A 22237-nucleotide genomic window follows, 5' to 3' on the forward strand; every position below is an offset into this window, starting at 1 on the left:
AAAACTAGACTAATTTTCTTGGGTCATTTTAAGAAATCAAGAAAAACCATCTCAACTTAAGAATGTCTAGATATTTTTACTGAAAACAAGACAAAAATACTAAGATTGTTTTTCTTGAAAATATTTTTTTTTGTAGTGTAGACTAGAGTGTGAGGTGTCAGTTAAGTGTGGTTGGGGTCTTGCACAAAACTCAGGTAACTTAAGTTTAGTGGCCCGTTCACTTCCATCTAACACGAATCATATTGATCATCAGTAATATTGATCTTAACTGACTTACTACCATCCGTACAACCGTAAAAAAAACACCATCAAGTTGTTATTACTAAGCTGCTTTGTATCAGTATGGGCTCACACAATACAGAATGTTTTAAAGACAAGCTATTTTTAAGGACTGCACTGCTGAATAACAATGTCAATATAGGCTAAGGTGTTTGAAATACTGCCTTTGTAACTATCTATAAGCAATATATAGTATAAAAACAGGGTTAAGCAAGAGTTTGAAACCCAAAGGCATGACTGCACTGACCGCTTTGGATACTCTGTCCTGACACTTGATAGCCTACTTGTCAGTGATCCTTCATTGACATCTAGCGGCTGAGCATGAGGTCAACCGAGGTTCCTTCACTGGATTACAATTCTTATCTCAAGCTTTTAAAAAAATAAATAACGGCATTGTTAAGTGTTTGGTAAATATAAATAAACGTATCAAGTGCCTTAACAGTTTAACGTAAAACAGTTTTGCCATGCGAAACCTTAATCAGTGTGACGACAAGCAGTGGAGCAATGCTATACGATACATTATGCGCAGCCAATCAGACAACAAGAATTTTTGACAGGCTTTTGAACTATCCAATTAAATCTTTTGTAGGGTGGGGTTTAACAACTGTGAGTGAGTACAACTTGGATTCATCGGGCTCGTGTTTCGCATGGTTGTTATGAGTGGAGTGGACGTTTCAAAAAAAATTTTTTATTGTGGCACGCCATATACCCTATGTTTGAAGACCGTCTCTTTATTCTGCCTAAATGAGTAAGTTATTTCGATTTATTTTAGTTTACTAAACTACATCAAAGTTGTTATTTAGGACAAACCTAAGGGTCAAGGAGTAAATTAGGCTATGTTAAAGACAAAATAACCAATGCGCCTATTTATATATTTAACTGTCTGGATAATATTTCTATGAATATATACATATATATATATATATATATATATATATATATATATATCAAAACACTTTTGCCTCATATTTATCTTTAAAAAAATAGTCTCCACACACTTCTTATAGGCTATATATGAGAGAGGAAGTGTGTGGAAACAATTTTTTTAAAGATAAATATGAGGCAAAAGTGTCACATTTTATTAACATTTGATTATGTTTTAACACACAAGAAAGACATAGCTAATCAGTTTACATTCGTGAGCCATTTATCTCAATATGATCAAAATAGATATTAGAATTAAAATACAAAGTGTTGCTCCGTTTGTACATTGTTTATGTTAAAACAGGTGAAACATAAAATGTGACATTCTATACTTTTGTCTCATATTCACCTTTAAATGTTAAGACATTTCTTGACTACACAGCAAACAGAGCAATTTTGCAATACATATTACTTATGGAGGGCACAGTATATAGTATTATATATAGGGTGTAGTACTGAATTGATAAACTCTAGTGTACTTTAAAGAGGACATTTCATGAAAATCTTACTTTTTTCCATGTTTAAGTGCTAATTGGGTCCCCAGTGCTTCTATCAACTTAGAAAATGTGAAAAAGAACAACCCAGTAACTTAGTTTTGGTAAACCATTCTCTGCAAGCATGTGAAAAAAAATAGTAGGGCATTGAACTTTGGCTCCCCTTGTGATGTCAGAAGTGGAAAACACCGCCCCTTAATCGGCACTATCCAACCACTGCCCTGCCATTTAGCGCAGAGATAAGCTCATTTGCATTTTGAAGGACACACCCAAAATGTCACATTTATCGATATTTTGAGCTAAAAGTTCACACTGTGGGGACACCAAAGATTTATTTGACAGTCTTGTGTAATATCCCCTTTAATATTTACTATGCTATGGCTCTAAAACACTATAGTATTTAGGTACATTATTACAGTGTACTATAGTAATTACGAAAGTATATTACCGTATTTTTTCATGTGGAATTTTAAAACAGCTTTTATGTTTGTTGTTCTCTAGGTGAGATGGATGCTGGCGGCAAACCACCATCTTCCCTGGAGACTTCCAGGAAGAAAAGTGGAACCCACAAACATCTCAACCCTCCTGTTTTCTCAAGCGAATCCATTCCAGGCACTGAGTCCTCTGTGACGGCTGTTTCCCCCACCTCTAGTTCTGACAGCCCAGACCCACTACCTAAATCCAACCCTTGTTTACCTCAAGATACCACATCAAAATCTAATGTGAAACCCCCAAGCGTTCCATCTAAATCACCTGAGAACCCCAAAACAGCTCATTTGTCATCTGCAAACTCATCAGCATCACCACCGTCAAAATTACCTTCTCCTAATGACACATCCATTCCCAGTAGCACAGTTACTCCTGACCCAGCCTCATCCACGGCTCCTTCCGAGGATTCGCCGCCCACCACAGCACCTGCGACAGACTCTGGTAAAATCCCCCGTCAACTAAGCTTTTTGGCTGCAGCCAAGAAGGTAATAATGCAGAAGAAAATAAGAAAAGCTGAAGAGGAGGACAATGCTGAAGAATTTGGTAAGTATTGTTCTTGAAGCTACTGTTCTTAATTCAATTTCAGTTTCCACTTTCCAGTATTAGATAAGTATCCAAAGTTGAATGTGTAATTTGATTTCTTTGAGAAATGTATTAATATTAATTAATATTTTAGATAGCATCCATGTCCCACGCTTTCCATCCTGTACAATATACAGATACAGTACACATTTAAGGAATGCATCTGGATTAGGGTCACCAATGAGAGACATGCTGGAGCAAGTAGCATGTGCGACATACTATATTCATACCTTAGACATGCTATTTTAATCACAAACCAATGCCAAGACCCATGTGCTTCTAAAAAGACCATCTTTATGTTGACACTATCTTCACAAGTCCGACCACAGCCCAAAATATATAAGCGTCTGCAAGTATACTTTTGCTTTCTTATATCAGTGTGTGTAGGGTTTGTGCTTTAGGTCTAGGTAATGATTTGTAACAATCTTTACAAACATTCTGTTATCCAATCTGCTTTTTTAATTCTAATACAATTAAGAAGACTCAATTCCGGCCATGAAACCAATGAATTGCGAAATGGCCCAGTATACGAGAAGATGTAACATTTAACAAAGAACATCCTTTCTACTTCACTCGCATTTTCTCAATAAGATATAAAACACAGGCACTTTTAAACTTACTAATGAGGTTTCTACGCTATAGCTAAATTGTCATCTTGTTTTTTGACTCTCCTTTTTAGATGATACTGATGAGGATCTGTCTTTTGAAGAGTTAATGGAGAAAGCTGAGACTGGAGACCCCAAAGCACAGAGTGGAGTGAGACCCCAAAAACAAAGAAATTAAATACATTTTGTAGTTATTGCTGCTTATGTGATACTGATGACAGGCATGGCTTGCAAGCTTATTCCAATGCAGTCAAATTGATAAGTGACATGGCAGTTACATATTTTTAAGGAGCTTAAGTCAAGATTCATTTCCAAAATGTTTTCTAACTCTTTCTAAGCAGTTGACAGAATGTTTTATTTGGCCTGGTGGCGGGTGCGTATATATTTTCAGCTTTCTGGAAGATGAGCCCTCTGTCTCAATATAACTCATCTGCTCCTGCATGTACACATAAACTCAAAGTCAAAGCAGCCCATGTGTCTGTATATACAGCACAGCACATACCCAGCTGACATACGTAAACAGACAAATGAATACATTGAAAAAATAGACCCTGTAAATATTCATTTAAAGGACACATATTATACCAATTTTTACAAGATGTAATATAAGTCTAAAGTGTGTCTAGAATGTGTCTGTGAAGTTTAATCTCCAAATATCTCACAGATAATTTGTTATAGCATGTCCAAAATGCCCCTATTTGGATGGGAGCAAAAAAACGCTGTTTTTATGTGTGTAAAATTGACTAGTTAGTGGTCAGTGGGCGGGGCTTTATCAGTGTGATGTCACATAAAGAAGTGAATCAAAACAGCATGTATTCACCTTATTCCGCCACGCCCCTTTTTAATTCTTCGCTCTTCCGCATTTTGTCAACCGCCTTCCGCTGCTAATATGGCACAGTGCATTCGGTGGTTAGTTTGGTGGTTAAAAGATTGTTTGTAGTTCACTATAACTTTAGCGAAATGACAAATATCGCTACTGCTGTAAATGTTTTAAATTAGGAGGACGGTTAAAACTTCATATGACGCTAGGATAGTCTTATATTGTCCCAGCAATCGTCTCGTGGTTAGACGATATGAAGCGGCCGCGGCAAGTAACCTGGCATATTTAATTACCTCGTCCTGTCAGTAGTTGATGGAGCAGCATTGAAAATTATTAAAAGTATGTCTACCAATATTTACACAGTGATTTCGTCTTTTTTAAAGCAAATGTGCACCTTAGCCAGTCCAATAACTATTTCGTTTTTATGTGGTAATGTATGATAGAATTCATTTGCAAACTTGTCAACACTTATTCCTTCAAATCAGGAGACTTAAATCATTTTAAGTGGAATCTACAAAGCTCACATACGGTTTAAGAAATTCCCTACAGATACTATCTGATCACATTGTAAAGGTTTATATAACTGTATGACAGGTAACATCTGATCACATTGTAAAGGTTTAATATAAATGCACAACATCATATCACATTGTAAAGGTTTAATATAACTGCATGGCAGGTAACACCTGATCACATTGTAAAGGTTTAATAAATGCACAACAGCTCACATTGTAAATGTTTAATATCACTGCATGACATCTAATCACATATGAAGGTTTTTATGTAACTTTACAACAGGTAAAATCAGGTCACACTGTAAAGCTTTATAAAGATAACTAGACTAAGAAACAGCTAACTTTTCAGCAAGACCACCCTGCAATAAATTAAGACACAGCTTTATCAGAGTCATCAGGAGCTGATCCCAAGTGTTTATCTGGAAGCTGTTGGTGTATGTACTGGTAAAGTGCTTGGTGACTGTGTAATGGATGCAATATCAACCCTGTATAAAGCTGAACCAAAGATGGTTGTTTCTCAGCAGAGATATGTACATTTGTGCCAGCTTAACACATTGAAGCGGTTTCTTCGACAGGGTTTACAGGACTAGGCCTTAATTATATTAGGACATTTTAGTTTTTACAAACAAACCTTACAAAAAAACAAGACTGGTGCGCATCTTGTGACAAAACAATGGCACTCATATATGTTGAGGTATGTCAGTACAAGGTGTTTTTACATTTTTGTAGCTCAAATATGCATTTTAGCCTGGTACCAGCATAAGCCCTGTCTGAGAAACCGCACCATTGTTTTCCCATATCAGATGTAGGTTGCTTCAGGTTGAGTTGTGATTTTAAAGTGTAGTTGTGGTCAGAGACGGATGGATCCTCCCATTGTGTTTCTGCATCACAGTTTAGGAACATGTTGATTGTATCATCCTCACAGTTGTCCACTGCATCACTACACATCAATGCATCTGTGAAAACAATATAACCATAAACATTTTTATGTTAGTATTTAAAGTAAAGTTGCATCATGAGAATTAATATATAAATGGCACCCATACTTAAACAGAACAGTGTGTAAGAGAGAGATGCATTAAAAAGAGACAGTAACATTATACACACAACCTTTAACTTCAGTGTTAAATAATACGTTGTTTAATAGGTCATTATCAATATCTGAATGAGAAATGAACTGACATTCTAGCATCTGAAATCTGAGCAACTTGTAGGAATCACGTGGGCTACTGTAAGAATGCAATGTACTATAATATCTCGTTGTACTATCGTAAATATATAAATATTGGTGGACAATTGAAACCATTCAAAATAGTTGCATTTTATAAACTAACGTTACTGATCTTAAGTGTATTTGTAGAACGGACTTCACAAATCTAACTTTAGACGAACGAGCACATAGTTAGCTAAGATAGCTTACCTGAAACTGGACACCTTTTCAACACCCGGCGTGGTTTAAAGTTACCGGACCATCGTAGTCGAACCATTGCCTGGGATAAGGGTGTTCCTCAGTCGGCTTCCCGTCCGTTAAAATTGGTAAGAAACAAACATAAAGGCGCTTGAATGAACTTTTTAAGCTTAACGCGTCGCCTTCAGACACTGCCTCAGCTGCTCTTCTTCTATGCGGCCGGAAGTACGTTGACAAACTGAGCGCTATGGCGCCGCCCTTGTTGTCGTGAAAAATAAGGTGAATAATAAGACTGCTTTGGTTTAATGGGAATTAACACATTTTTTTTTATTATAGGGTGGTTGTATTAAAACACTGCCAGCACACATTTGTGTCCGAACCAAGGGGCAACCTTCCAGTCTCTTTCGTGAAACAAACACGGAAGTGACTTAAACTGACTTAAATTCATTAACTGGCTGCTAGAGACTGGCTCCAAAAGGGAGTCAATCCCATAGACCCCCATGTTAAAATGCCAAACTTTACAGCAGAATATGTTTACATCCTGGTACAAAAAGTGCTTTTGGTCTATATAGCTAATTTTGCCTTTCATGACAACTGTGAAGGGGGTAAATGTTTTTGTAACTCATCTGTTTATATTATATTGGGACAGTTTCCTGAACAGGGTTTAGATTAATCCCGGACTAGCCCTTAGTTATGTTATGACATTTAAGTCGTTTTTTCAAACATAGCTTACAAAAAGCAATACTGATGTGCATCTTGTGACAAAACAATGCACATGAAGTATGTTAAGATATTCCAGTGCAAGATGTTTTTAAATTAAGGCAGCTCAAACATGCATTTTAGTCTAGGACTAGGATAAGCCATGTCCAGGAAACCACCCCATTAAATCTTAAAGTTTTGCATAATTAAGGGCATGGCCACTTGAGTGACTGTATCATTGACTTTTAGCAACCAGGAACCTCAGCTCTTCCAACGTCCCGCCTTTTTGCCCATTTTCGGTTATCAGGGGTGACGTGCTGCCAAGATGGCGACGGCAGGCCCCGCCAACATTGGTTTACAAACCTATGGGCAAATTTTTGCCTGCCTTTTTGTCAATTTTCGGTTAGCCGCAAATGATGCACGGTGACGTGCGGCCAAGATGGCCCCGGCACGCCCCGCCAACTATTTGCTTGATAAATGCTCTCTTGAGAAACCTATGGGCAATGTCACGGACACTATGTCCATTTTTTTTTTACGAATTTTTGCCTGCCTTTTTGTCCATTTTTGGTTGGCTGCAAATGATGCACTGTGACATGCGGCCAAGATGGCGCCGGCAGGCCCGCCAACTATTTGCTTGATAAATGCTCTCTTTAGAAACCTATGGGCGATGTCACGGACACTACGTCCATATTTTTTTTTACGAATTTTTGCCTGCCTTTTTGTCCATTTTCGGTTGGCTGCAAATGATGCACTGTGACATGCGGCCAAGATGGCGCCGACAGGCCCGCCAACTATTTGCTTGATAAATGCTCTCTTTAGAAACCTATGAGCGATGTCACTGACACTATGTCCATATTTTTTTTTACGAATTTTTGCCTGCCTTTTTGTCAATTTTCGGTTAGCCGCAAATGATGCACGGTGACGTGCGGCCAAGATGGCGCCGGCAGGCCCGCCAACTATTTGCTTGATAAATGCTCTCTTTAGAAACCTATGAGTGATGTCAAGGACACTATGTCCATATTTTTTTTAGAATGTTTGACTGCCATTTGCCCATTTTCGGTAAGCCGCGAATGATGCACGATGACGTGTGGCCAAGATAGCGCCAGCAGGCCAGCCAACTATTGCCTTAAAGGTATTGCGGAGGATTTTCTTTTTCTGGGTGGATCATCAAGACTATTGGTCCTCCTAGTTGTCAATCAGGAGTGTTGCGCAATTGCATTTTTTTTTTAAATGTGGAGAAGGCGATTCTTTTCTAAAATTCGAGAAAATCCTCTGCTATACCTTTAATAAAAGCTCTCTTTACAAACCTATGGGCGATGTCACAGACACTATGTCCATATTTTTTACGACTTTTGCCTGCCTTTTTGCCCATTTTCGGTTAGCCGTGAATGATGCGCGGTGACGTGCGGTCAAGATGCCGCCGGCAGGCCCCGCCAACTATTGGTTTAATAAAAGCTCTCTTGACAAACCTATGGGCGATGTCCATATTTTTAACAGTCTATGGTCTAAACCAGTGGTTCTCAAACTTTTTCAGCGTGCGGCCCCCCATGTGTACGTATCATTCCTTTGCGGCCCCCCCCAAAAAAAAATTATTACAAAAACTGTTCTAAAACTCAACTTTTAATTAAACGAAACATATTAAATGATACAAAGTAGTGCTGTTGGTTAGTAATAAATTAATTTATTTTATAAAATGTCATAAAACTGGGGCCCCCTTGGCACCATCTCGCGGCCCCCAGTTTGAGAACCACTCGTCTAAACACCTTGTAAAAGTGGTTTTACCTATGTGCCCTTTAATGCATTTTAAAACATTAACTTCACTCAAAATTTCCCCTTTCAAAATCTACCCCTACAGCTTTAATTGCTATGATTTGGATAACTGAGGGTAAAACAGCAGTAAATTGAGCAATATATGGTAAACGCATAACTCACTTTTTAGTTTGCATCATACATATCATACATCACAATCAGTTAGTGATATATTTCACATTAATCTCTGAAGATGTCGTTGAAGGCATAATCCTTTTATCTCTAGTTTGATCGTTAGAGGTTTAGCATTAGGAGAGGCTAAGATTAGATCTGGTTATTTGACACTCACTTAGTGTCTGTGATATCAAGCCACTTGCAAATGTTTATCGTAACTGCACAGGGGCTGTCGGGCAATGAAGTCAGATTAGACCAGTAGTACGTTTGATTGATATTGTACAAGGCTTAACATGTACAGGTAATAATGTGGGTTTCTAAAGGCCAATTATGATGTTTCACTAAACATATTCCTGTAAAAAAAATGTAAATATGTGTTTGCTTTGTCTAGCTTGGTAAATACTACCTTAAACTGGGAGAGGAAAACGACCCAGAGGCCAATAACCGTACAGCTGTCGAATGGCTAGTGAAGGCATCTAAACAGGGTCGGAGGGATGCGGCCAAACTACTGCAGAAGTGCTGGATGCAACAGAAGGGTGAGGAGAATCTGAGGAAACAAGTAACACATTTTATTTGCTGGTTGTCATCACGAAGTTAAAGAATAGTCTGTAATAATCACTAATAAACAGCATTTACCTAATATTTTACTGGCAGGCATCACAGCAGAGAATGCACAGGAAGTGAGAAGTCTGTCATCTGAGAGTAAGCTTGAACTTGCTGTGAGGCGGGCGGCCATGATGATGTACTGGAAACTTAATCCTGATAGGAAGAAGAAAGTAGCCATGTCTGAGATGCTGGAGAATGTCAGACAGGTCAATGCTGTGCCAGGTAACTAGCAGATGCTTTTCACTCATTTGGCAAACTCATCAAGTGTTTCTGAGCTATATTTATTTTTGCAACAGCAGTGTTTTTAACCTCCTAAGACCTGGATGTCCACATACGTGGACATCACATTTTTTTGTTGTTTGCACCATAATTCTTAATTTTGTGTAACTGGAACCTGTTGCACACAAACATGGACAATTACACTGCTTCATGTTCTAAGAAAAAAATTGGTTATTATACAATCTAAAAATGGCTGGGTTGTTTTTGACCCATGATGGGTGGATGTTGGACGGAACACGTGCTGGGTTAAAAAATGACCCAACCGCTGGGTTATTATACCCCATGGTTGCATAACAACAACCCAACATTGGGTCATTTTTAACCCAGCACAGGGTAATTTTTAAACCAGCACGTGTTCTGTCCAATATTTACCCATTATGGGTCAAAAATAAACCAGCCATTTTTAGGTTCTTCCTAATCCCAAAACAGCTGGAAGAAATCTGAAAAAAGACAAACCAAAGCTCAGGTTTTAGGAGGTTAATATTGTAGAAGCAATATTGAAAAATATTGAATATTTTGACCAAGTGCTAATTTCTGGGAGAGACATATTTAAAGAAACATACAGCCATGAAAAAAATAAGAAGCACTTTAAGATAATTTTTTCGCTTTTGTAAATGTTACTATTTATATATAAAATTATATTTTTTGTTTGTTTAATTTGGTCAACTACCAACAATTTTTTTTTGTCAATTTTCCAAATTCCTAATAAAAATTATGTTTTTATTTGTATAAACTGAAACTGGACAAACAAACAAAAAAGATGCAATGCAAAAAGTTTAATTTCATTTTACATGTATTTTAGGAACAATTAAAAAATTATATTTGATGGAATAAAAAAATCCAACTGCTGGTTTAAATTGAATGATTATTCCACTTTCATTAAAAACCCCAGATAATTTACTCACCCCATTTCATCCAATATGTTTATGTTTTTCTTTGTTCAGTCGAGAAGAAATTTAATTTTTTGGGGAAAACATTTCAGGATTTTCTCCATATAGTGGACCTCAACAGTTTCAGTGCAGCTTCAAAGGGCTCAAAACGAGGGTTTTAACTACCAAAACTATCGTAATTTTCGCCAAAAAATAAGTACTTTTTAGCCACAACTTCAAATCTTGCACTAGCCATGTGATGCGCCATAGTGACCTTACGTATTACGTAATCACGTTGAAAGGTCACACATGACGAATGCAAAACTACCGCCCCAGTGTTAACAAGTGTGGAGAATGTGGACCGTTCCGACGTTGTTGTAAGTGGAATGATACTAATTAATGTTTTTGTGTACGTTTATTGTTTAAATTGGTCCACAAGTGTGCGTTTTACTTATGTAATGCGTGACCTTTCGACAGATTTTTTTTATGAAAGTGGAACATTCCTTTAGCCCAGAAAATGTACGTATTTGACTAAGTCTTGGGTTGAAACAACCCAGCAGAGGGTCATTTAAACCCAGCGGTTAAGTTTGTTTATATTTTACCCAACCATGGGCTGAAACAACCCAGTATTTTTAGGATCTGGTTCTAAATAGTACAAAAAGTTGCATATTGCAGTCAAAGCTGGTTCCAACTTTAAAGCAACAAACTATTTAAAAGACAATATCTTTATAATCAAATCGCAGCTGGATACAATCCAACGTCAGTGAAAGTGTACAGCAGTAACTTGCCAATTATCTTTGCAAAATATTTTATTATTAATCACCAATTTTTATCAGGTGAGACTTCTGTATGTGGTGCAATACCTAGCGTACAAACTCAGAGGAAAATCCTGGAGACCATGGTGTCTAAAGAATGTAAGTGCACAAGCAAACATCATTTATTAGGATTTCCTTACTAGGCCAAAGAATAAAACAAACATTTAACCAAATGTTGTCTACTCAACGTATCTTTAAAGACTTTAACCAGGTATTGTTAACATATCACTGTTCCTTTTACAGCTGGCTCAGAGTATGTGGATATGGAAGATTTTGTGGAGATGACCAAAAAGTTCACAGCAAGCATGGTGCGCACTCCCACAAGAAGCACCTCAGGCATTGATGTCGACATGGAGGAAAATGCTTTGCCGAAAAGTCCTTGTGAAGCAGCCCAATTTGACAGGGTGAGGAGCTATGGAACAAGACCAGGGGCTATCTCTTAGTTATTTAATCTAGAAAACATATAGGGCCCTATTTTAACGATCTAAACGCATTGTCTAAAGCGCACAGCGCAACGTCTAAATGGGCGTGTCCGAATCCACTTTTGCTAATTTAACGACGGGAAAAATGGTTTGTGCGCCGAGAGCATGGTCGAAAAGGGTTGGTCCTATTGTAATGGGAGTATTTTGGCCGTAACGTCCAGTAAACCAATGAGAGTCACAGCTCTCATCCCCTTTAAAAGCAAGTTGCGCTGGCGCTATGTCTAATCCCTATTTAGATGACGAACTTAACTGAAAAACTAAGCGGAGGAAGAAGATCCCCAGTTTAAGATTAATGTTAAATAATTGTGTTGTTTTTCACTTGTATTGAAATTGTTATTTTTTTTATTAAAACCTTTAAAACCCGTTTTCATTTAGTCATGGAAGTGAAAAAGCAGGCTTGTAATTGCTTTAAATGTATGGCTATCTAATATCATCAAAAAATAATTTACAAGTATGTAAGATAAGGTTTGTACTCTAAAAATACTTTATTTGTAATAAACAGGAGCTAAAGAATTTACAAACGGCTCTCCTCACGTTTCAGCACTTTGGACAGCGTTTTTTTTAGAAAAGAGTTTTTTTTAAGCATTACTTAAAAATGTTTCTCATCTCACCATATCCGCAGGTACAGAGTCATCATATACAATAAATCCGTGAGGTAGCATTTAAAAAACATTTAAAAACCGATGCATTTGTTTAAAGCAAAGCATTTATTTTCTTACCAGGCTACAGGTGAAGCAGCTCTTTGCGCCTTCTAACGTCTCATAATTAGTCCTCATTTATGTCCAAGAGACTAAATAATAATCTTTTACATTCAATCCTTTAATCTTTCATATTTAAAAGCATTTTTGTGCTGCTGCGCTTTCATTTACTTTGTGATAAGCAAACCCGCGTTGTCCTCCCATTTATAGGCGCATATTACTAATGCGCTCTTTAAATAAAATAAAACACATTGCGCCATTGACTTTAGACTTTAGACCAGGTTTTTGTTGGACAATGGCGTAGTCTATTTTAGTTGCCTCAAAATAGCAACGCGCCTCAACACACCTCATTTTCAGACCAGAACGCCTATGGGCGCAAAAGGGGGCGCAAATGCATTTGCTATTAAAACAACGCGCCGCTAAACGTGAAAATTAGGGTGGAAACTAGCGAAAGACACTTGCGCTGCATTGCGCCGGGTGTAAGATAGAGCCCATAAATTGTTAAGCTTTCGACCCTGAGAAAGGCAAAATAGGGACTTTACCCCAAGTGCGATTCTAGGATTCTAAATCCTTACACTTGCACAATGGTTCTAAAAATGATTATCATAATACATAGATTGCCATGATTTTTTTAGGGAGAAAACGAAGTAGCCCGGGTCACTCATAAGCGTCAGCAGAAATCCAGTTGGGGAATAGGCGGCAGCGACATGATGCTTGCAACCAGCCACAGTGGCGCAATGAAGAGAGCCATGGACATCAAAGCTCAACTCTTGGTAAAAAGAAAGTTATGACTACAGACTAATCATATTTAACATCAAAACAATTTCCTCTCTCTTTCAATAGGTTTTGCAGTATCCTTTCCATGCCATTTTTGCGATGAAAGAACACTTAATTGACTGGGCATCCCGTGCTGGCGTCCAGTGGCTGAGCACCATTATCCCAACGCAACATGTCAACGCCCTTATCTTCTTCTTCATCATCTCCAATCTAACCGCTGATCTGTTCGCCTTCATCATCCCGCTCATCATCTTCTACCTCTCGTTTATCTCCATGGTCATCTGCACGCTAAGAGTCTTCAAAAGCAGCAAAGGTTGGGAGAACTTCCGTGCCTTGACCGCCCTCCTTGTAAAATTTGAGCCAAGCCTGGATGTGGAGCAAGCGGAGACCAACTTTGGCTGGAACAACATGGAGCAGTACCTCTATTTTATGATGTCCGTGTTCTTTGTAATCTTCACCTTCCCAATAGCAGATAAACATTGGATCCCATGCTCGGAGCTCTTCACGGTGGCCATCTTCTTCACAGCGCTGAGCTACATGAGCCTGAGCCCATCTGTTGCAGAATATGCACGTAGAGCATTGTTTATTGAGGTGGCATCATCTCTTTGTGCCTTAACCAGCAGGTTGCCCAAAGATATGAAGATGGCCAGGATGCTAGGGCGGACGTTTACAACGATTCCTTTAGGAGAATCGTTGGTGCTGGAACTCAGTGTACCTTGTGTGCTTTACATCTACTTGCTGTACCTGTTCTTCAGGTGAGAAAAACAGTCTTACATGTACCCATTTAAAGCAATGATAAAGTTAATTTATCAGTGCATTTCACTTCTCATATTGCAAAAAAAATTATTCTTATGGCGCTCTTTTCCATTGGAGTAGTGCTGCTTCAGAGTTGGTAGGATTTCAGAGTTACTACAGTTACGCCACCTTTACTGACGTGACATCATTATAAAAACGTGGTACAAACAAATGCTCAAAATGGGAGCAATGGAGCATATCGATGGAATGGTGTTGGAATGGTTCTTGAGTCTTGGCATGTGGATGTTTTTCACCACTATAATAGAGTTTGGGAACTTGTACAATGAACAAAGCACAGATGATGACATCACTTAGGGGCAGTTCACATTTCACATCTAAAACCATGCACCACACCCTTAATTATGCAGAACTTTAAGGCTTAATATAATTTAAACGGATGAGTTACAAAAACATGGTGGTCTATGGGAATTTTGGAGCCAGCCTCAAGCAGTCAAGTCACTTGCAGTTTAAGTCACTTCCGTATTGACTTCATCAGAGAGATCGTAAGGTTGCCCCTCGGTTGCCCCTTAGATGCGCGTCACTCTCTATTTAAACGGGCTTGCCGCGCATCTACATTCACAATAATGTATTTGCGCACGCAAAAGACACAAAATGTGAACTGCTCCTTAGTTTGCTCGACAGCGCACAAGGGTAAGCGAATTTTGCATTTAGCAATGACGCTGGCGGTGACAATTCTCTCTGACCAATCAGTGATCTGCAGTTTTACAAGTAACGCTCGCTTGGAACCTCAACTGAGGTGGTACTAAAAAAAATATCGGGTATTAGGTACTGCACACATCAGAAAACTCCCCAAAAATGAGCTGTACTGAACTGTACCAGGCCGTACTATCCAATGGAAAAGTGCCATTAGTGGTTTTGTCTTGTTTTTCAGAAGAAATATCAAAAAATTCTTAATTCTAAATAAATTTAATTTAGAAACCAAATCAACTATATAATTTACAACTATAAATTAAAAAATAGGCACATTTATGCTTAAAACAAGAAATATCTGCCAAATTGTTTTCCTTTTATTAAGTGCTTAAAGGACAAGTTCGGTATTTTACACTTAAAGCCCTGTTTTCAGATTGTTTATGATGAAATAGAACGGTTTTGACTAAAATTTGGACATATGATGCTGGCCCGAGAATTTTTGGGTGTTTGTTGTATCACCTCCCACCTCTACAATGGGTGTATAGGTGCACTAGAACAATCCTTATTAAAATGCATTAAACTTTCGTTTACAAAGACGTGAAACTCACCGAGTGGTCGGGGGTGTTCACTGGTATGCTCACGCAGGGATCGCTGCAAAAGATGCTTTCCAACAGGTTTTATTGTAGTTTTTGCCAACTCCATTGACTTGTAATAGATGTGCTGTGAGGTACGGTATTACTCCGCTGCCGGGAACGAAAATGGAGTTGTTTGTATTCTTGCAATTGGCAAAGGTGGATTATCGCCACCAACTCGGCTGGAGTGTCTATTATTCTCAGCGGAAGAATGTACGGGTGTGAGGCGTTTGGAAAAATAGGTCCACAAGTTTACAACGAATGCTAAAACAGCTGTTGGAAAGCATCTTTTGCAGCGATTTTTATGTGAGCATATTAGTGAACACCCCTGACCACTCTGTGAGTTTCACGTCTATGTAAACGAAAGTTAAATGCATCTTAGGAAGGACCGCTCCAGTGCACCCACGCAGACACTGCAGAGGTGAGGGGCGATACAACAGACACCCGAAAACTCTCGGGCCAGCATCATATGTCCAAATTTCAGTCAAAACCGTTCTATTTCATCAAAAACAATCTGAAAAGTGTAAAATACCGAACTTGTCCTTTAATTAATTTTTTAAAATATTTTTCTTGTTTTAAGCATACATTCAATTTTGATAAATTTTTGAAGAAAACAGTACTTAATATCTAAGGTCATTTTGCTTCTACATACCTAAAAGTAAGCATATATTTAATAATTTTTATTTACTTGTACTGGAAAACAACATAAAAAAACTAAGAAATACATTTCTGTTGTACATAGATCTTTAAATTTTCTCTGAAGTAACGCATACTAGAATCAGCTGAAATGCCTGAAATGAAAAATGAACTCGACTAACTTGACATTATTGTAGTAATACAATTATTAAGACAAATATTTTTATTTCATCAAAACATATAATTTACATATTTTGATCTTGAACATTTTAAACTTTAGCTTACTGTACCTCTTTTTGGGTTTTCATAGTATGGCACGTGTGAGGGGATTCAAAGGTACGTACTGTTTCCTTGTGCCGTACCTGGTCTGCTTCGTGTGGTGCGAGTTCTCTGTGGTTCTGCTCCAGAACTCAACCACCATCGGTCTGATCCGTACCTGTGTGGCTTACTTCCTCTTCCTGTTCGCCTTGCCTGTCCTGGCTTTGGGCCTGGCAGTAATGCTGTTGATTCAGCTGGTTAAATGGTTTGTGGAACTGGAGTTAACCAAAATGCTGGTGACCCTTGCCGTGTGCGCTGTGCCTGTAACCCTGAGGCTCTGGACGCGATTCAGCCTTTCCATTCTCACTGTCTTCCACACCATCACTCATAGAGGTCCCGTGAAACTCATTCTCTTGTGCATCACTACTGTGATTTTGCTTAGCGGTGTCTACATCTACAATGTTGAAGGTCAGAAGGTCTACAACTCCACACTCACCTGGCAGCAGTACGGTACGCTGTGCGGCCCACGTGCCTGGCAAGATCGCGGCATGGCTCAAACGCAGCTCTTTTGTGGCCATTTAGAAGGTCACCGTGTCACCTGGAAAGGAATATTTCGACACGTGCGTGTAGCTGAGACAGAAAACGGAGCTCAGTCTGTTATAAACATACTACCCGTGTTCATGGGAGACTGGTTGCGGTGTCTCTACGGTGAGGTTTACCCAAATTGCGAACCGAATAACAATACATCTCAGGTTGTGAATGTAACAGAAGGTGTCTTAGCGCCTGTCAACACCACCCTACTGTTTCTACAGCAGGAAGAAGAGGAACTCTGTCGGATAAAAGCCTTTGCTAAACATCACTGCCATGTAAAACGTTTTGACAGTTACCGCTTCGAGGTGACCGTAGGCAGGCCAGTGGATGGGGTCACAGAACTCGATGATCCAACAGGCGACATCTTCCTGATGGCAAGTCATGAGTTCAGACAAGTGCTCCTGAATATTGACCCAGGTAGCCTGGTTGAATTTAGCACAAAGCTTGAGGGAAAGTTGGGTACAAAGCTACCTGCTTTTGAACTGAAAGCTATACACTGTTTGGACTGCAGTTCATCACTCGTGCCTGAGGGACGACAAGTCAAGATCGAGCGCAACTGGAGAAAGACAACGCTTAAATCTATCAAATTTGCATTTGACTTTTTCTTTGCTCCGTTCCTTCAAGCTAGGGTCAGTGTGTGAGGAAGAACACAGAGAAATGTGAATGAAAGTCAAGGCTTTTGGGATGAAATCTAATTATTTATATGCTTCCTAATGGTCAATGGCTGAAAGAAGTATTATTATTAGCACCCCCATTTTAGCAACAGTTTTTGCACATTTCACTATAAAAAGCTTTTTATTGTAAAGTCTTTATACATATTTGTATGTATTTTTTGCGAAAAATAATAGAAATGTGAGATTTTTTTTATAAACCACCGAAATCCAATTTGTCAAGCTTTTACAAAATAATGCATACTTTAGGTTGTCATCACAAACAAATTACAACGCTTTAAATAATTCACAAAAATTGCATTATGTTAAAAAGATGATTAATTAATGTAAAAGAAACATAAATAAGGTCAACGCTCATGGAAATGTGACAGTTGTTTTTCTGAAATTAAACCTGAAATATTAAACTTTGATGACGTATGCGGTCGACCAACGCGACTTCCAGAGAACGAACCCGAAAACATGTTCGGGACGTGTCTGGCGGAACTGGCACGAATGGCCACCCTACGTAGTATGCTCATGAACAAGCACTAAAACAACTAAGGAGAACAAATTGTTGAATAAAGTTGTTTGTTTTGTTTTCTTTGCGCACAAAAATGTTCTCATCGCTTCATAATATTCTGATTAAATCACTGATGGCACATAGACTTTTTTGGCAATGTCTTTTATTCTTTTCTGGACTTGAATATTGGCGGTGGAATAGCAGTTTACGGGACAGTCACACCCCTCCGTTTTTTATTAAAAATATCTAAAAATGTATTCTGAAGACAATCCAAGGACTTAAGGGTTTGAAACGACACGGGCTTAAGGCTATGTCCACACGAAGCCGTTGCATTCCCTATCCGATCATTTTTTTTCCTTGCTCTAAAAAAATAATCCGTAAACACGAAACCACTGAAACCGACTGAAAGCGGTGTAGTATATATGCCGGACCAGTATGGGGCGCTGTACTTCTGCCACAGATATACACTATACACGGAGAAGAAGACTTTGAGCATGCGCATAACCAACGTATGGTGTTGTCCATTATCGCTTGTTGGTCACCACAATTGCATAGAAGCAAAAGATTTCGCTGTAATAAAGCTAGTAGGCTTTAGTAACTTCTGTAGCATGAACACAATCACGTAGTCCGCCGTTATTGTTGTTGCTGTTACGTGTGACGCTTCCGACAAGTGATGTGATGACGTTTTCGCTCCACAAAATATACGGATTGGCGGTACAGACGAAACCGCAAGGGTGTCGGTTTCAGATTTATCCACTTTAGGACCTGGTTTCAAAAAATAGCGGATTCAGTCTCCCAAAACGCCGGATCCGTGTGGATGAAACGCCAATACGATAACAAATTTATGCGTATACAGTGATACGCGTCTCCGTGTGGACAGCCCCTAAGTGATTTATGATTAAAAATTAAATAATTTTGGGTGATCTATCCCTTTAATTCAAATAAGCATTCTAGTATGTTTAGTGTGCCATCAACATTTTGATGTGTTTTTGCCCCATGCACGTTCGGATATTGTTTAGCATTTCTTAGCAAGTGAATTTTTTTTATTAAAAAGAAAAATCCTCAAATGATAAACCATAACACTTAAAGGGGACATATCATGAAAATCACTTTTTCCATGTTTATGTGCTATAATTGGGTCCCCAGTGATTCTATCAACCTATACTTTTAGAAAAATAACAACCCAGTGACTTAGTTTTGGTAAACCATTCTGTGCAAGCATGTAAAAAATAGGTTATTGAAATTTTGCTCCCCTTGTGATGTCAGAAGGAGATAATACAGCTCCTTCTGCACTTAATCCAACCACGCCACTGCCATTTAGTGCAGAGAGCAGCTCATTTGCATTTAAAAGGACAGACCAAAACGGCACATTTTTGCTCACACCTAAAGTGTCAATTTTAACATGCTGTAATAAATTATCTACATGGTGTTTTGAGCTAGAACTTCACATAGGTACTCTGGGGACACCAGAGATTTATTTGACATCTTAAAAAAGTCTTGTGAAATGTCCCCTTTAAGTATATAAGAACATGCTGAATATTTCTAGATTGTTAGATGATTTTAAAGGATGGTCTTTTTGTATGTTTTCCTTTTTAAATTATACATAAATCTCAGAATCTATATACCAAAGTGTGTCACACTTTAATTTGGCCACACAGTGTGTGATGTAAAAATGTTGGCTGTCAAATGCATGTGAAACCTGTTTACAATATCTCACAGTACATTTTGTACGCTCTAAAAAAGTGCTGGGTTATTTTCAACCCAGCGTTGGGTCAAAAAGGGACGAACCCAGCAGCTGGGTTGAAATTAATCCAGAAAATGTTATATTTCAGTCCCTCCAGAAATTTATTGCATAATCAGCCAAATTCCGCATATTTATGCAGGGCAGCATTTTTTCCAAATACGACGCACTTTCGCCGCATTAATTACAGATTTCCTCATACAAAATATGCGGGGCTTTTATAATCCCCGCATTTTCGTAGCAAAAAGTCACATATATATCAGCAGAAAGTTGAAAAATGTTGCATTTACTTCACACAAGCGCAGCCGTGTCCTCTGTTGCCATGGCAACGTTAAGAAGTGACGTGATTATGTGACGTGAACATCATTGCAGCTTTTGCAAGTTTCCGCAGTTTTTGCAAGTTCCACAATTTTCGCAAATTCCATCGCATAAATTGCATAAATATCTCGCATATTCCATCGCATTTTTTAAGAAAACGTGCCGCAAAATCGAGGATATTTGCCCGCAACAATCACAAAAAAACAGCGTTTTTCTGGAAGGACTGATATTTGACCCAACAATGGGTTAAAAACAGCATTTTGGGTTGAAAGAATCCAGCATAGGTTAAATTATAACCCAGCGTGCTGGGCTCGTCCCTTTTAGACCCAATATTTTTAAGAATGTACACTCACTTAAACTCAGCTATTAATTATGTAAAAATGAGTGCCTTAAGAAATAAAAAGGTCCTAATTCTGCAAGAACCACGCGCTTAGACAAGAAGAGCGTTCTTAATGATTATAAAGTGATTAATATAATTTAGCACAATAATAGATTGCTATAAAAATCTAATTAATGGTGCAGCACTTGCACAGAAATCACATAAAAAAAAGGAAATGTATATATATTAAAAACCTCTGCACTATTATTTATATAAGTTAGTGAAGTTGCTCACTAGAATAAGAGGATTTTCCGATTTGTTTTGGAATAAGCACCTGACGGTTAGCAGACTGTGGCCATGCATTAGAGGTTTAGACCAACTCATCGTACACATAGTGTATGTGTGTTAAAACCAGAGAAAGAGAGAGAGATAGAGAATATAATTCATTTAGGACTAAATCAAGAGTCCAGAGGTGATATTAACGTAATCACATTCCTCCATTTGCCTCTTTATTTTTCCATTAAGTGTCAATAGAATATGTTTAGGCATCATAGATATACACATTAGTAACACTGGATATGATAAACATGCTTTTCTGTGTGTATGCTTGCATGGATAGGCCCGTGTTTGTCTTGAGAGAGGGATAGAGAGTGAAAAACTCAAGCCATTATTCCCTGGTTGCATTGTGAATGTGAGTGTTTGTGTGTTTCACTGCATGTCTGGGTGCATGACAGAATGCATAATGGCAGCAGGCCTATCGCCATGGTAACAGGATGGTCACGGTGCAATGTTATTTAGTAAGAGTAAGAAAGATTGAGAGAGAGAGAGGAACGAATTTAAACAGCAGAAATGCATTGTCTCAGTCTACAAAAAATGAATTATAGGATGCACTCTGTGGTTATCTAAATAAAAAATCCAAACTTGATTTTGTGCATGGGACACAAAAGAAGTTATCCAAGCTACTCATACAATAAAAGTGAATGGTGACCAAGGCCGATCTCTAGTTCCCATCCACTTCTACCGATTCACCAAATACCTCCTTTTGTGCTCCACATAAGAACGTAATTCATACAGAACTATAATAACATGAGGGCGAGTAAATTATAACAGAATGTTAATTGATGTGCAAAGTACAACTACAAAACAAAACTAAAAAAAAAAAAACCCAAGAGACTGATTGTAAGAGGCACAGCCTCCTTATGTGTAGAGGGAATAGCATTAGAAAATTGGGACAGGAAACACGTGAAAGACACTAGGAAAGACAGAAAAGGGACAAGCAAGCTTGCTCGTCGACAGGAGAGCACCCCGTTAACATTGTAACACTTTAAAAATTAATGAATTAAAAGCATGTGTTCGACAGATACATTCATTCAAGCCCTTTTCAAAGCAAAAACAATCACTGACCTCTGTGTCATAGGCTAGACTGACACCCAACACTTCAAATCCAACACCAACACCATACAAAAAGTCACCAAAAGGTGAATGGCACCTTAAATTAAAAACTTGCCAGGTTCTTTCAACAATGGATATGGGGTTACATATACACCTGTGTGGTCTTAAATTGTACACGTTTGATCCAATTAGCTGAAGACTTCAATTTCTATTATTTCCCATGAGGTGGGTTTTCTCATGGTGGTCACAATTTTGTATATAGAGTATATAGAGAAACACAGGTCACTTTTATTTGTATCTCCTGTAATATTTTACAATTTCAGCTATATGTTGAATTAATGAACTGTAATGACTCACATGTATTGCAGTATGTTTTGTGCATTTGAATTTAATTTTGCATATGTTTGGCTAATTCTTTTATCTGTTTTTGTACCGTGGGTTCACACTAGCCACATTTGAGGTGTCAAATT

The 22237-nt window shown here is 38.3% G+C and overlaps 1 protein-coding gene across 1 annotated transcript; it reads left to right on the forward strand.

Annotated features, from left to right (window-relative positions):
• The first annotated feature begins 678 nt into the window (after positions 1–678).
• wfs1a (Wolfram syndrome 1a (wolframin)) lies at positions 679–20497 on the forward strand. Its single transcript, XM_055205771.2, has 10 exons — positions 679–1027; positions 2199–2729; positions 3448–3524; positions 9130–9274; positions 9393–9566; positions 11329–11406; positions 11551–11711; positions 13123–13260; positions 13331–14019; positions 16289–20497. Exons 1-10 carry the CDS (start codon positions 1024–1026, stop codon positions 17466–17468), a joined length of 3177 nt encoding a protein of 1058 aa, XP_055061746.2. The 5' UTR covers positions 679–1023; the 3' UTR covers positions 17469–20497.
• Positions 20498–22237: the final 1740 nt, after the last annotated feature.

Source organism: Misgurnus anguillicaudatus, chromosome 3 (assembly GCF_027580225.2).
Source record: "Misgurnus anguillicaudatus chromosome 3, ASM2758022v2, whole genome shotgun sequence".
In the NCBI taxonomy this organism is placed as follows: domain Eukaryota; kingdom Metazoa; phylum Chordata; class Actinopteri; order Cypriniformes; family Cobitidae; genus Misgurnus; species Misgurnus anguillicaudatus.

Coding starts and splice junctions, on each gene's coding strand:
- wfs1a (XM_055205771.2), top strand. Junction 3,525..9,129: donor ACCCCAAAGCACAGAGTGGA/GTGAGACCCCAA, acceptor TGCTTTGTCTAG/CTTGGTAAATACTACCTTAA. Junction 11,407..11,550: donor GACCATGGTGTCTAAAGAAT/GTAAGTGCACAA, acceptor TTCCTTTTACAG/CTGGCTCAGAGTATGTGGAT.